At 59.9% G+C, this 13,653-nt stretch overlaps 1 protein-coding gene across 1 annotated transcript in view; it reads right to left on the bottom strand.

The window, feature by feature from the left end:
• Positions 1 to 13,653, bottom strand: part of SCD5 (stearoyl-CoA desaturase 5) — a 137,730-nt gene extending 124,077 nt beyond the window's left edge. Inside the window, exon 1 of the mRNA XM_044224663.1 lies at positions 13,452 to 13,653. Within this exon, the coding sequence (XP_044080598.1) occupies positions 13,452 to 13,653 (202 nt within the window). The remainder of the gene's footprint in view (positions 1 to 13,451) is intronic.

Here is a 13,653-nt window from a genome sequence, read left to right as displayed (position 1 = left end):
CCTGGGATCGAACCCCGCATCCGGCTCTCGGCTAGGAGAGGTGCCTGCCTGCTTCTTCCTCTCCCTCTGTGCTGCCTCTCAAGTACGTTAATAAAATCTTTAAAAAAAATTAGTTGTGAAATAACTTCACTTTCAAAATGTTATGCTGTTCCTCAGAACGGCAGCCAAGACCGGGCCCGTGAGTCCCCCCGGGTCACTGCAGGAGCTCCGGCACCCCTGCTACAGCGTCCTGACCCCGGGTCCGGTCTGTCCTGGCACTCAGCCCTCGGAATTCTAATGGTCCTGGTCTGCCTCCCTCTCGAGAGGGCCGGCATCTAGTGGGCAGGAATGACCACCCGCCCCTGTGTGTACCCGGGCACCAGGCCACGGCGCGCGCGTCCCCACCGGCGTGCAAGAGGGACTCACCCAGACCGCTACGTGTCTCAGCCCGCCTGCCTCCGAGCAGGTGCAGAGAAGGGCGTCCCCAAAGTGCTCCCCTGAGGCTCCTGAACCTGGCGCACCTGTTCGGCGCCCCAGCCAGGGTACCTGGAGAACCTCTTTGCCACTTCAAAATACTGTTTCTCCAAAACCCAGTTAATACCCCCCTGGGAATGGCCCTGGCCGGGGAGACTTGGGAGATTGGCCTTAACTACAATGTATTTCATCTGACTCCCAGATTTCCCCTCCAACCCTCGGATGGAGCCGCCCCCGCAGCCCTGGAGGCCCCCAGCAGCGGCCGCCGCAGCTCAGCCGCAGTCTAGGCCCAGGGCCAAGGAGATCTTTGCTTTGAGTGTTTTGAATTTCTTCCCTGTGAAGACCCGGTCTTTAGAAGCAGACCTGGCTGTCTGCACCGGCATCGCCGAATGCGAGAAGCCCAGGGGCCCCCCGGAAGGCTGCCTGAGCCCCGATACCTGAACTACCTGAAGGGGCCGCGGCAACTGCCTGAGAAGCACCCTCACTCCAAGAAGAAACAGATTTGGAAAGCGCGTCTCCTTCCCGAGAGAGGGGGAGGGGAAGATGCACGACAGGAGGGACCGAAATGCCCCCGTGGATTACTGTCCTCTGTGGTCCTCGGTGAGGGGGTCACTGGCTCTCGTCTGCGCACCCCCCCCCGCCCCAGCGGGGCCCCCAGGTTGATGTCACGCGGGCTCGCTTGTAGGAGGCGGGTTAGGAGGTTAGGATTAACCCTCGGCCCCCCGAGGCTCGCTCTTAAATCTGGAGCCCGGGGGCTTCCCACCCGTCATCTGTTGTTGGGTCAGAACCGTTTACAAAGGGCCTTGTATCTCGGGGGCGGAGGAGCCTGGGTCCGGGATGTCCCCTAAAATGTGTCTTTCCCTGGACAGCCACACCGTCTCCAATCCTGAGGAGCAAGAGCTGACGGACCCGAGAAGTGTGTCTCTTCAGGAGAGAAGACGGTCGAACCCTGACCCTCAGAAGGGAGACAGGCCTTAGACTGGGGCTCCAGGGGCCTCTGGACGGCGAGTGAACAGCTGGGCTAGACCCAGACCCGGCGTCACAGCAGCCCCGGGAGTGCTGGCGAGCTGGTCCCTGGGGTGGAGATGGGGGGGTGGGGGGCGCGGACACTGGGTCACTGACCTTACACCGGTGCCCACCAAAGCAGGCTCGGGGCACTCTCCCCGGCAGGTGGAGGGGTCTGCGTACGGCTCACGGAGTCTTTCTCTGGAGGGGTTTTGTTTATTTATTTTCCCCTTTTCCAAATACCTTTTCCTCAGGTGCCTAATGCAGGATCCAAGCATCCGTCCCCACTCCCACCCGACCAGGCCTCCCGGGTCCGCACCCCATCCTCCTTGCTGTGCACTGTCCTCCCCGCAGAGAAAGCCCACTCCGGCGCGCGGTCAGACCCGTGCTAGCTGTGTGCGGGAAGCCATTCAAGGAACGTGGGGCTTCCGAAGGGCTTCACATTCCTAAAATGCTGCCTCTTACCAACCTTGGGCATCTCAGGCTGGTGGTATCGGAAACGACACAAGAGGGGACACAGGGACACGTCGAGGCAGGGGTGCCACACTGAACTGCTGCGGGCACAGCGTCACTCAGGCCGCCTGCTCCTGGGACCGCACCTCCAGCCCACAGGGCTTAAGAGCCCCCTGTGCCGCCTGTTAAATGCAGATCCCTGGGCCCCACTCCCAGAGCTTTGGTTCTGTAGGTCTAGGCAAAGCCCCCAAATCTGCCCATTCAGCTGGCAACTCAGATGACCCCAATGCAGACAGGTCAGCGACCGCACGGAGAGGTACGCCCAGGCCCCCTCCCCATGCCTTCTTCTCACTTCCTACCACTTTCTGCTTTTGAAAATAGCCTCTTGGGGCGCCTGGTGGCTCAGTGGTTAAGCGTCTGCCCTGGGCTCACGGTCATGATCTCAGGGTCCCGGGATCAAGCCCCACCTCGGCCCCCTGCTCAGCGGGAAGCCTGCGTCTCCCTCTGCCCCTCCCCTGCTTGTGCTCGCCCCGCTCTCTCCTCTCTCAAGTAAATAAATAAAATCTTAAAAAGGAAAGAAAGAAAACAATGTCTCAAAGCTGTTTCCCCCCAAAGAGCTGAAGGCACTTGGTAGGGAAGAGCGGCCCCATATCCATACGTGCATATTTACAGACCCAAGTGTCCGAAATTCACTTCAATCTAGTCCAAAGGGAAAAAGCTCTAAGAGACATTCCTAGGAGACCTAGTGACATCTGTGTACCCACGTGGAGGGGAAAATGTCCAGGTTAAACTCTTACGTTCCTGGACCGCTGGGAATTCCAGAGCTCCTGGGAAGGCGCCACGACTCAGCCTGGCACGCGGCTCCTGAATGCCAGCTCTGTGCGTGAAGGAGTATCAGCTCTAGTGGTCTGTCCCCATCCTCACGGGAGCCACGCCAACTTGAGGTGCATAGCTGGTCTACACTCGGAGGGTAAGTGACTTCACGCTTCCCAGAGAGCCGGATGGAGTCAAGACCCCGGAGTAATCGGAGAATAGCTCGAAGAAGTCAACGACCCACCCACTTCTCAAGAGCTCCGGAGCCAAACACAACGGGTTTGGGAGTGGGAGACAGAGCCGGGAGACCCTGTGGGCAGTGTTCACACTCGCTAATAAGTAGCTCCTCTTGCTTATAGAGATTTCAGGGCAAAACAAATGCTTTTGGGGGACACTCCGATGAGTCAGAGGCTGAGAACAGAAGTGAGCAGCATCGTAACCATCTGCAAAAGCTTCCCGCGGACGCACTAACTAGAGGAGTGGGTGACAAACTACCCCCAGAAACAGTTAAATTTTAGAAACGGATTTGTGATCTCACGCACGAAACCTTTAAAGAAGTAAGGGGTTTGTTCCCTTATGCTCCCACACTGCGAGAACCCTGAGGTGGTTCCTGTACTGGGAAATGACAGCTCTTCCTCTGAGCTATCAAAGGGATGAGGGCCAAGACCTGGTCTTTGTTTCCTCTTGTTTTGCCTTGTTCTGTTTTGTTTTACAAAGTGCCTGGTTCAAGACCGTAAGTAACTAACCTCTTGCTTGATAAATGCTTTCTGACGGTGAGCTAGAGAATGCTAAGGAGAGGACTTTGCCCATTCAGGTCATAGGATAGTTGGGTTTGTTTGTCTGTTTGTTTTACGCTGTAGCATTTATTGTACTTAATGTGAGACGGCTGTCTTTTCCCGGCAGGTGAACATGAAGCAGACCTCGTCTGGTCTGTACTTATTTCTCCTGTACAGGTGCCTGGGGCAGTGTGTTCAGTGGCCCCCCCACCCTTTCCTACGCGCCCCACTCTACCAGTACCAGTCTGTGCCACTCACCCGCGGCATTGATAAGCCTTTGTGTCTTCTACCAACCAAGCGAAAACCAACACAATGAAAATGTGAGTGTAGGAAGATAGAAGAAAATGAATTCGAACCTTAGTTCTAAACTCTCTTCTTGCCTCAGTTCGTTTCCAAGTCTATTGGTACTGGGAGTCTCTCCCCCCCCAACTTTGAAGGGAATCTCAGGAAACCTCCAAGGGACCCTGCTTTCCCCATCAGCGTCAGACTCAGATATGCCGATGGAGAGGAACAACGAGCCTCGAGGCATCCAGCAACCCTCACGGAGGAGGCACTGACGCCTGCAGGGCTCGGTCCGGAAGGTTTCCACAAGGGCCGCCCCACAGCCCTGCTTCAGACATCTTCTGAGTCTGCAGCACTTTAAAGCTGGTTTTCCAAAATCTCTGGCCCAAAGCTTTATCTTCTTGATCCCCTAGTTAGCAATGTCCCCCTGAGGGTCAGAGGGCTCTTTCTAGGTTGTTTGAGCAAATGCAAACGTAAGTGACTTTTAAATGCCCTTTTAAAAATTTTAAGATTTTTAAAATTTTAAATTTTAAAATTCAAAGCAAGAGAATGGAAATCTGGACATGACTTCATCACCGAGGTTCTGCGTCACCAGAAAGACAAGAAGGTGACCAACAACCAAGAAAGCTGTCTGGGCTGGTGTGTCACCGCGGAAAACCTTGGTTAAAAAACATTTGAAGTCACTCGTTTTCCATATTGTTTGTAATTCAGTTCTTCCGAAGGGGATCTAGCAAACCTCTCCTGCCCCACCTCAGCCCATAAAAATCCCGCAGAGCGACACAGAGGTCTACAAGCTCCGCAGGGAGGTCAGGTGACCGCCTGGACGGACGTATGTGCAGAGGGGTGCGTAGATTTCTAGGGACCGAGAAAGGCCTCTTGCTCCACAGTCCTTCCCCGCAAATCACATGGGAACTTCTCTAACAGGGGAAAACCTATTTTAAGCTCAAGTATAACACTGGGGCACCTGGGTGGCTCAGTCAGCTAAGCGTCTGACTTCAGCTCGGGTCATGATCCCGGGGGCCGGGACAGAGTCCTGCTTGGGGGGGGGGTCCCTGCTCAGCGGGGGGCCTGCTTCCCCCTCTGCCTCTGCCGCTCCTCCTGCTGTGTTTTCTCCTTCTGACAGATAAATAAGATCTTAAAAAAAAAAAAAAAGAATAAAATTTACCTTCCCTTAGAAAGAAAGGCCACACAGCAATTAAACACATTCGTTAATTTACTCCTTCGTCCACTCATGCAGCACCGGTGTGTTGGGCAGGGCTGTCACCGGGTCCTGGGGGAGGCAGCAGCGCCACAGCAGAGGGCAGAGCCTCAGGGAAAACGCAAGCGTTTACAACTCGCGCTAAGGGCAGCAGGATTTGAGAAAAGGGAACGGGATGGAAAGTAGGGGGAGAGCACGCTCTATGAAACCAGGGAATGGAGGTGATACCAAAGAGGGGGAGCCGTGACAGGAGTGAAGGAGGCCCCGGGGTAGAGGTGCCGGCTGTGGCCATCTTCTTCCTTTGAGCAGAGCCTGGGTTTTGTCTGCCTCTTAACCTCCCACTCCTTCCACCCCACCACGTGTGGCTGAGTGGCCAAGGCAAGGACTGGCTTAACAAGGCACTTGGGACCGAATCCTGCAAGTGAGACCGGAGGAGGCATACACTGTGAGGGGCCCAGGAAACATTTTCTCTCTGAGGAGACATCAGGAAGGGACATGCTCTCTCTTCTTCTGCAGGACACGGCTGTAACTCCCCTGTGCTGCCCGGCGCTCTGGCAGCCACCCTGTAACCATGAGGAAAACGACACTGGACAGGGCCCCCAAGGCAGAAATAAAAGCTGCTGAGGACGGAGCGCCCTACTTCGGGACTGGTTATCGGCTGGAATTAGAAAATCTCCTTGTCATTTAAGCCCTTAAAGCGGAGTATTGTGCTATCTGTGGCCAAAAGTGACCTGATACAATTTACTTCATAACTTTGTGGAAGACAGCCCTCCCCTGAGGCCTCCTCACCTCTACCGGTTCACCTGTTAAACAGACAAGCTAAATCCCAAGGGCTGTGCACGGAGCCTTCCCGTTGTTTTCCCCAGCTCTACTCATGAAAATATAATTAATTTTCTTCCCCATGAATTAAACATTGCTGCTGCCGGCTGAAAGATTTTAGCAACAGCCTTTTGTTGGCAAGAGAAGCAGGATCCCAACATGTTCTAAAATAACCTACAGAAGGCAGAAGGGGAAGAGGGGAGGCAAAGGGGAGGAGGCGAATAAAAGAAGGAAGGAAGGACTGAAAATCCCACTGGGGCCCGCCTCTGATCCGCGGCCTGTGGCCGGACTGACGGGAGCACTTGTGGACCGCAGCGTGCAGGCGTCTCTCACAGACCTTATTACAATGCAGGTCCTGATGCGGTAGGTGCAGGACGGGGTCTGAACTTCTCCATTTCTAGCCAGCTCCCAGGTGGCGCTGCCGCCGCTGGTCCCCCCAGCCTGCCGGGACCCAGAGCCCGCTAAGCCGTCCCTGGACGCTGCAGAAACGGAACCAGGACGCAGGAAAGAGGACTCACCGTGCCCGCAGTGAGGGCTGGGAGAACCGGCTGTGTAACTGAGGCTCGAGGGAGCAAGAGAAGTAAGGACAAGACCCCTCACACGTGCACCTGTTAGAAATAAGGAAGAGTCAAGAACAGGGTAAAAGGCCCGAGGGAGATGCCCCTTCCCTGCGGGCCACTACGCCAGGTGCCCCAGCATCTTTCCTGGAAAACTTCAGGCTCACTCGTCTTGCCGGCAAGTGTCTGCTCTAAGAACTTTGCTCCAGACCGTTCCATCAGAGCAGGAATTGCTGGTGTGGGGGGCGGGCTGAGAGCAGAAGGGGAGAGTCAGGCAGGGGCGGAAGGGCAGCCTTTCCGAAAGCCCCGTCTCCTGGCCCTGCGGCTCGGGAACAATCCTCCTCGCCCTGGATCTGGCCCCTGACCCCTCCAGCCTCGCTGGACCATCAGGTCCTCGAACCATCCTGCTCTGTCTCTCCTCACAGCACTGCCCCCACTCTCGCCTGTGGCCACACGGCAATTTCCTCCAAACCCCAGGGCTGCCAGCCAGCCACGGGCCTCCTCCTCAACTCCCCCAGACCAGGGGCTCTGAAGTAAGACTGCCTCGCTCTCATCCCTGGTGCGCCTGTCTGTCCCTCCGACTGGCCGCTAAGTGCCACCAAGTCCAGGTCCGCACCGGTGCCTGGCAGGGAGCGGCGGAGGGGTAAATGTTACTGAACAAGGGAATTAAATAATGGTTCTCAGCCCAGTTGTGCATCAGAAATATGTGAATGGTAAAAACAGAAAAACCCAACAAAAAAGCAAACAAAAGAAGAAACAGAAGAGGAAGGCAGAGCATCACCCCGAGACCGTGATTCGGCAGGCCTAGGTGAGGGCCTCGTTTCCAAAGCCTGTGAAGGATCCCCCAGGGGTTCTGATGTGCAGCGGGTCTAACAATCGCTGGAATGGAAAAAATGAATGAATTCGTGGATGGATGAACCGGCGACGGCTTGTGCCACTGTGAGGCCCTCCCGCCCGGCCCCTCGCGCCCATAATGAACAAAGGAGGGGCACTCGGAGGGAGGTCGGCCGAACCCTCGGCTGGAGCCACCATCCCGCTGCCGGAGGAAATAAACTCCGAGCAGAAGGCCTTGCCCCCGAGGCCAGTGCTTTCTGACAACGAGCTGGCTGGACGAGGCTCCAGGCTCCAGGCTCGGCCTCCAGAGGCTGAGCTCCGCAGAGGAAGGAGAGAAGGAAGCGCTCCGGGGGAGGGTGCGGCGCCCGGAGCTCCCATTTCCTCTGGGCCCACTTCCAGGCCACGTTCCTCTCTTTCTTTTCTTCTTCTTCTTTTCTGAATTCCAGTAGAGCGGACAGACCGTGTCGTATTCGTCTCAGGTGTACGATTCGGCGATTCATCGCGTCCACACGTGACCCCGGGCTCATCGCGGTCAGGCCCAGTTCTCCACCGTTTCCTTGCGCTCCCGCCACAACCTGACGGCGCACTGCGGGACTCTCACTTCACCTCACTGTGCACCTGGGGGCACTACGGTCAGCAGGCCGAGCGATCAGCCCAGGGCTGAACTTGCTGGGGGTGGAACGGGGTGCTGATCCCGGACCCTCACTCCAGAGCCCACCCTCTAACCTCGGGGCTAGCAAAACTGTGCCTCCCAGCAGCCACACGCAGGCTGCACGCCAGAACTGCCGCATGTCAAAACAAACACTCAACGGGAAAAGTGTCCCCCAAAGACGGTGCTGTGTTTTACAGAACCCTAAGGAGCCACCACGGCTGTTCGCCTTTTGTGAATGGATCAGCGGCTCTTCCAGGCAATTGTTTTAATTGTGTACCGTCCGCAAAACGGGGCAAGGCAAGCACAAAAATGCCACAGCAAGGTCATGGCTGGACGTCTGGATTTAAAGGCTGCGTCTTACGTGCGAGCCACAAGTGCTCCAAGCCCCAGACCGAGGACGATGCCAGGGCCAGCCCCCATCCTGGGGGGCGGTGCCAGTCGGTAGCACTGAGTGTCTACTCTCCGGCAGGCAGGACGCTCCAGGTCTTCAAACAACTTTCAGCGCAGCGTTCCTGTCCCCCTTCCACGGACAGATGGGGACGGGGCTCCCAAGCTGCCAGGGGACACGCATGAAGGTGAACCAGCGGGCAGTGCCGGGCTTCGGGCCCGTGTTTCTACTCCGCAGCACCGCTTACTTCAAGGTCACAGTACAGTCTGCAGTGACCTTGGCCAGTCTTAGAAAAAACCTGAGTTAATAATGTTAACCTCAAACCTATATTTATGCTTGTTAGGACTGTGAGGTCAGCCAAAGCATACTCTGTTCTCCGGTTTTGCCGGACGCTAGCCCTGAGTGAGGAAGTGCTTAGCGTCTGCCCATTTATTAAAAATGTAGGAGTTGCAACAATGGACTGGGAATTACAGGTTTTAATTTTTGTTTTTTGGTTTTTTAGTAGTTAAACTGGGCATTAAGATGGTTTGTTTGTTTGTTTGTTTAAACATGACTCAAGATACGGATGGAAGGAAAAACCAGTCAAAAGTAAGACCCTAAGAGATTTCGAGAAATAAGTGGGCCCTGTTTCTACAGCCATTGCAACTGGGTGTGCTCAAGAAAACATTAAAGACCAGGTGAGTTGTCAGCTAGACAAAAGATGCTTATCTATGAAATAGTGACCTTTTAGAGGAAAAAGAGGGAAGAGAGAAAATCTAAGGGAAAGAAAAGGCCCAGATGGAGGATGGGGAGAGGCAGGGGGAGGAAGGTCTAGGAGAGACTTGTGTTCATTTCTTTGGAAACTTTGAGAAAGAACCTTTGTTTCCAAAGCCAAAGCAACCTTTTCCATGCAAGAGACGCAACAAAGGCAAGTTCTGTGCCAATGCACAGTTCATTGTGCTGCGGGAGGGTATTTCCCCTTCTACTGAAGAAAACGAGCCAACACCAGGACCCATAACGACGGCCGCTATAATCAGGGAGCACCAATCAAGGGCCAGGTACTGTGCTGTGATTTACGCGAAATCTCAAATTTAACTCTCACAACCCGGTAAGCAAGATGTACGGACACACCCATTTTACAGGCCAGAAACCTGAAGTTTAGAGATTTCCTTTGTCCCAGGCCATGTAGAAGGTGAGAGGGGGAGCAGGCATTCCTGTGCAGGCAGGTCTTTCTCCCTAGCCACCACCCTAGAAAACGGGGAGGCAAGGCAGAAGTCCGAGGCCAACACTTTCTTGAGCTCCCCAACAACTTCAGAGACTCAACAGAAAAAGCAGCACAACCCACAAAGACGTCCAGACCACCCCAAGTCCTGGAGGCACGTCAACTCCAAGACAGAAGGGAACCCCTGACAGAAGACAGGTCCTCCTCGGGCACCTCTCAGAACGGCACAGGTTTCGGTGGACCAGCCTCTCCGGAGGCCCCCAGCACCCAGACTGCTTCCACCCCAGAGCCTCAACCCCACTGGAGAGTCCAGCCGGCACCGGGGATTCCTGTAAGGCCTCATCGATGGCCATGTTGCCCCCAGGCAGGCGGAAGAAGGGGGCAGAGCCGATCACAGCTCTTCACGCCTTAGACCTACACAGTCCAAAGAGGAAAAAAAAGCCATGACATCACCACGGGACACATTTAGGGGACTCAGATGACACTTAGAGAGAAACCAGAAAAGTCCCTGACAGTTCTGGAAACCGACAGCCAGAATGCCTGGAGACAGCCAGAAGGCCGAGGTTGCTGGAAAGGAGCCCAGGACCCGTAGCATCATGACTGCCTCTACCGGCTCCTCTGCTCTCAGGATTCAGGGCCTGGATTAACCGGGTCTTTGGCCCAAAAGCAATCCCTGTTGTTTGAGGCCAAGGTCTGTCCTCCAGCTGGAGTTTGCGTTCTGTCCTCGAAACGCATCATCTCCTCCCTCGGGTCCTGCGGGGACGGAGAGCAGCTGCTCCGACGGCTGCCCAGGGGGGCACACGAGGGGAGAGCAGTGCCCCGGCCCCAAGGGGAGTCGGAAGAAGGTGGGACTAGGCAGAGGCGGAGGCTGGGCTGCACCGTGGATCTCTCGTGGACGACATCCACCGACCCACACACGCCTCTCCACCCGCCGCCCACCTCAGTCTCTGCCGGGCGCAGCCGCGGTGCCCGCGTCTCCAGGGCGGCCTCACCGGGGTGAAGGGCGGCGAGCGAGGGACGGGCCGAGCCAATGTCCTGACGACTCCCGCCCGAGGAGGACGAGCGGCGCGTTAGGGCAAGAGCTCGGCCGAACGCTGGACGGAACTGGGCGGAGGTGGGGACGCGGGGCAGCAGGGCGCCAGGGCTGTCCCCGAAAATAACCCTGCAGAGCCCGGGGCTCAGCACAGCCGCCCCCGCGGGCTCTGCCTCTGGCCACACAGCACAGTCGTGGACCAGCATGTGTCTAAGGCAACATTTTGGACTTGGAAAGCACAACAGCCTCACTGCTCCTTTTCTCTCCTTTTCTTCTCCTCCCTCTCCTGCTGACGCCGGGAAGCACAGGGAGAGCCAAGCTCCGGAGAACGGCGCTGGTGGAGGAGCCGAGGCAGGAGACCGCGGGCCGGAGGAGACCGGGCTCCGGCCGCGTGGCTGCCGTGGGAAGCCGCCGTCCTGCTCCAGGACAGCGGAAGGCCTCCGGGGTGAGGGAGGTGTCCGCTGGCTACGGTCTTCCGGAAAAAAGATTCTGTCTTCACCCCAGAGAACAGCCTGAAAAGGACCGAGGCCCCTTGGCAAACCTGGAGAGGAGGCCCTGTCTGAGCGGCTCCTGGTGGGGCGCCAGGGTCGGCAGGGTCTGGGGGCTGCATGGGGTGGAGCCCGTGCGGCGTCCTGGGGGGACAAACACAGACGCGTTCTGAGCTCTCACGGCTCCACGCGCTCACTCTGACCCTGCCCTGGGGAAGGCGAAGCCTGGGTTCGTGGGGGCAGGTGGGCCGGTCGGGTTCCAGGCCTGGAAAGGGAGGGAGGTGCTCCCTGGAGGCTGGGGGCAGCGCTGAGGGCTTTAGGTGGCCTTGTGGGGCCTGTCCATGAAGCAGCGGCTGAACATCTTACAATCTGGTCATGTGGAGATGAGAGACGCGGAAGACAGAGAATGAAGCCAAGACACAATCACAGAGACGCTGGTGAGGAGGGCACAGAACCGAGGACGTGCGCTCCGTGGGGGAGGTGCAAGCAGAGGGCCGCCAGGAGCTTTTAGGGGTCTTAAAAAGGCTTCAGGGGCAGGCGCCCGGCTGGCTCGGTCCCGGGATGAGCAAGTGGCTCTAGATAAAGGGGTTCTGAACCCCAGCCCAGGGGCTGCACATGGAGCTCCGCACATGAAGGGGGAAAAGAATCCCATGGATTCCCCAGGACTCCTGACCCTCTCTCAGCCACACCCCCTTAGAGTTAAGGGGCTCTGGAGGGATTTGCTCCAAGGGCAGGGCCTGCAGGGTCAGGAGGGAAGGCTGAGAGCCCGGTGGCCATTTCTCAACCGAGGCACGAAGCTGGCACTATCCCAAATAAGCTTTGCAGAAAGTCGTCTCAGTATTTTCTTCCTTTTTCCTTCTGGAAATAAAAGTAGTTTGTGTTTCTTCCTTGAGATCCCCCAATCGGCATCTGAAAGGGCTTCCTGGATTACCTCACCACCTTCTCAGGCCCCAGTATCACTGCCCCGGCTACCGCCTCAGGTGACTGAAGCCCAGACCAGTCACGGGGACCAGGGGGACCTGCGAGGTGGCTCAGAGGACAGCGACTTAGGGAGGCGGTGCGCCCCTGGAGCGCACGGAATGGGGAAGCGGGAGGCGCAGCGGCCCAGCCCTGAGCTCCCCCTCCCTGGCCCCGACAGCACCTGCCGGAGAAGGACCGGCCTGGAGGCGGCTCTGCGACCCCGGTCCCGCTCTGTGCTGGGGCGGAGCGATGTCGCGGGGCCACCTCAGGGGCCACTTGTGGGGCACCGATTCCGCAGACTGGGGCGCGGGAGCCCGTGGGAGGCGAACGGGTCCCCCCCCTGTCACGCGTGGAAATCAAGGCCGTTTCCGCGCCGGGCGTGTCCACCCTCCGCCCCTGTCCCCTCCTTCACCCGGGCCCCAGGTCCGTGGCCGAGAAGAGCCTGAGGACGCGCGCGGGCGACCCCGGCGTCTCCCCCGCCCCCCGACCGCTGGCCGCTGGCGCTCCGGGTCGCACAGCGCGGCCGCGGGGCTCCGGTCCCTTCCGCTGTCGTCGCGGAGCCGGACACGCGCCCACCCCGCCGGGCCCCGGGTGAGGCACCGCAGCGACCCCCGGACGCAGACCCGGCCCGGCCCGAGGACCGACGAGCGCGGCGCGAGCAGCGGGCCGGGGTCGGGGTCGGGGTCGGGGTCGGGGGCCGGGGCCGGGGTCAGGGCCGGCGTCTGGGCTGGGGCCGGGGTCGGGGTCGGTACCGGGGTCTGTATCGGGGCCGAGGCCGGGGTCGGGGTCGGGGCCGGGGCCGGGGCCGGGGTCGGGACCGGGGCCGGGATCTGGGCCGGGGCCGGGGTCGGGGTCGGGGTGAGGACCGGGGCCGGGGCCTGGGCCGGGGCCGGGGCCGGGGTCTGGGCCGGGGCTGGGGCCGGGGCCGGGGTCGGGGTCGGGACCGGGGCCGGGATCGGGGCGGGCGTCGGGGTCGGGGTCAGGGCCGGGGGTCGGGACCGGGGTCGGGGCCGGGGCCGGGGTCTGGGCCGGGGGCGGGGCCGGGATCGGGGCGGGCGTCGGGGTCGGGGTCAGGGCCGGGGGTCGGGACCGGGGTCGGGACCGGGGCCGGGGTCGGGGCCGGGGCCAGGGCCGGGGCCGGGGTCTGGGCCGGGGTCTGGGCCGGGGTCTGTGCCGGGGCCAGGGTCGGGGTCGGGACCGGGGCCGGGGCCGGGATCGGGGCGGGGGTCGGGGTCGGGGGTCGGGACTGGGGTCGGGGCCGGGGCCGGGGTCGGGACCGGGGCCGGGGTCTGGGCCGGGGCCGGGTTCGGGGTCGGGACCGGGGCCGGGGTCTGGGCCGGGATCGGGGCGGGCGTCGGGGTCGGGGTCTGGGCCGGGGCCGGGGCCGGGGTCGGGACCGGGACCGGGGCCGGGATCGGGGCGGGGGTCGGGGTCAGGGCCGGGGGTCGGGGCCGGGGCCGGGGTCTGGGCCGGGGCCGGGTTCGGGGTCGGGACCGGGGCCGGGGTCGGGGCCGGGGTCGGGGGCGCCGGCGGACTCACCCCAGAGCAGCGTGAGCGGCCGCGCGGCGGGGACCAGCGCCAGCGCGTACAGGGCGGCCGCGTGCAGCAGGCCCAGCAGCACCACGTTCCTCCAGACGATGCGCCGCCGCCCGCCCTGCCCCGCGCCCTCCGCCCCCGGCCGGGCCTGCCCCTCGGCGCTGCGGTGCGGGACGTGCCCCGCGGCGGCGGCCGGGCCCGGCAT

Source organism: Neovison vison, chromosome 11, assembly GCF_020171115.1.
Source record: "Neovison vison isolate M4711 chromosome 11, ASM_NN_V1, whole genome shotgun sequence".
NCBI lineage: Eukaryota > Metazoa > Chordata > Mammalia > Carnivora > Mustelidae > Neogale > Neogale vison.
The sequence above is the reverse complement of the archived record's forward strand: the minus strand, read 5'-3'. Positions and strand labels throughout refer to the sequence as shown.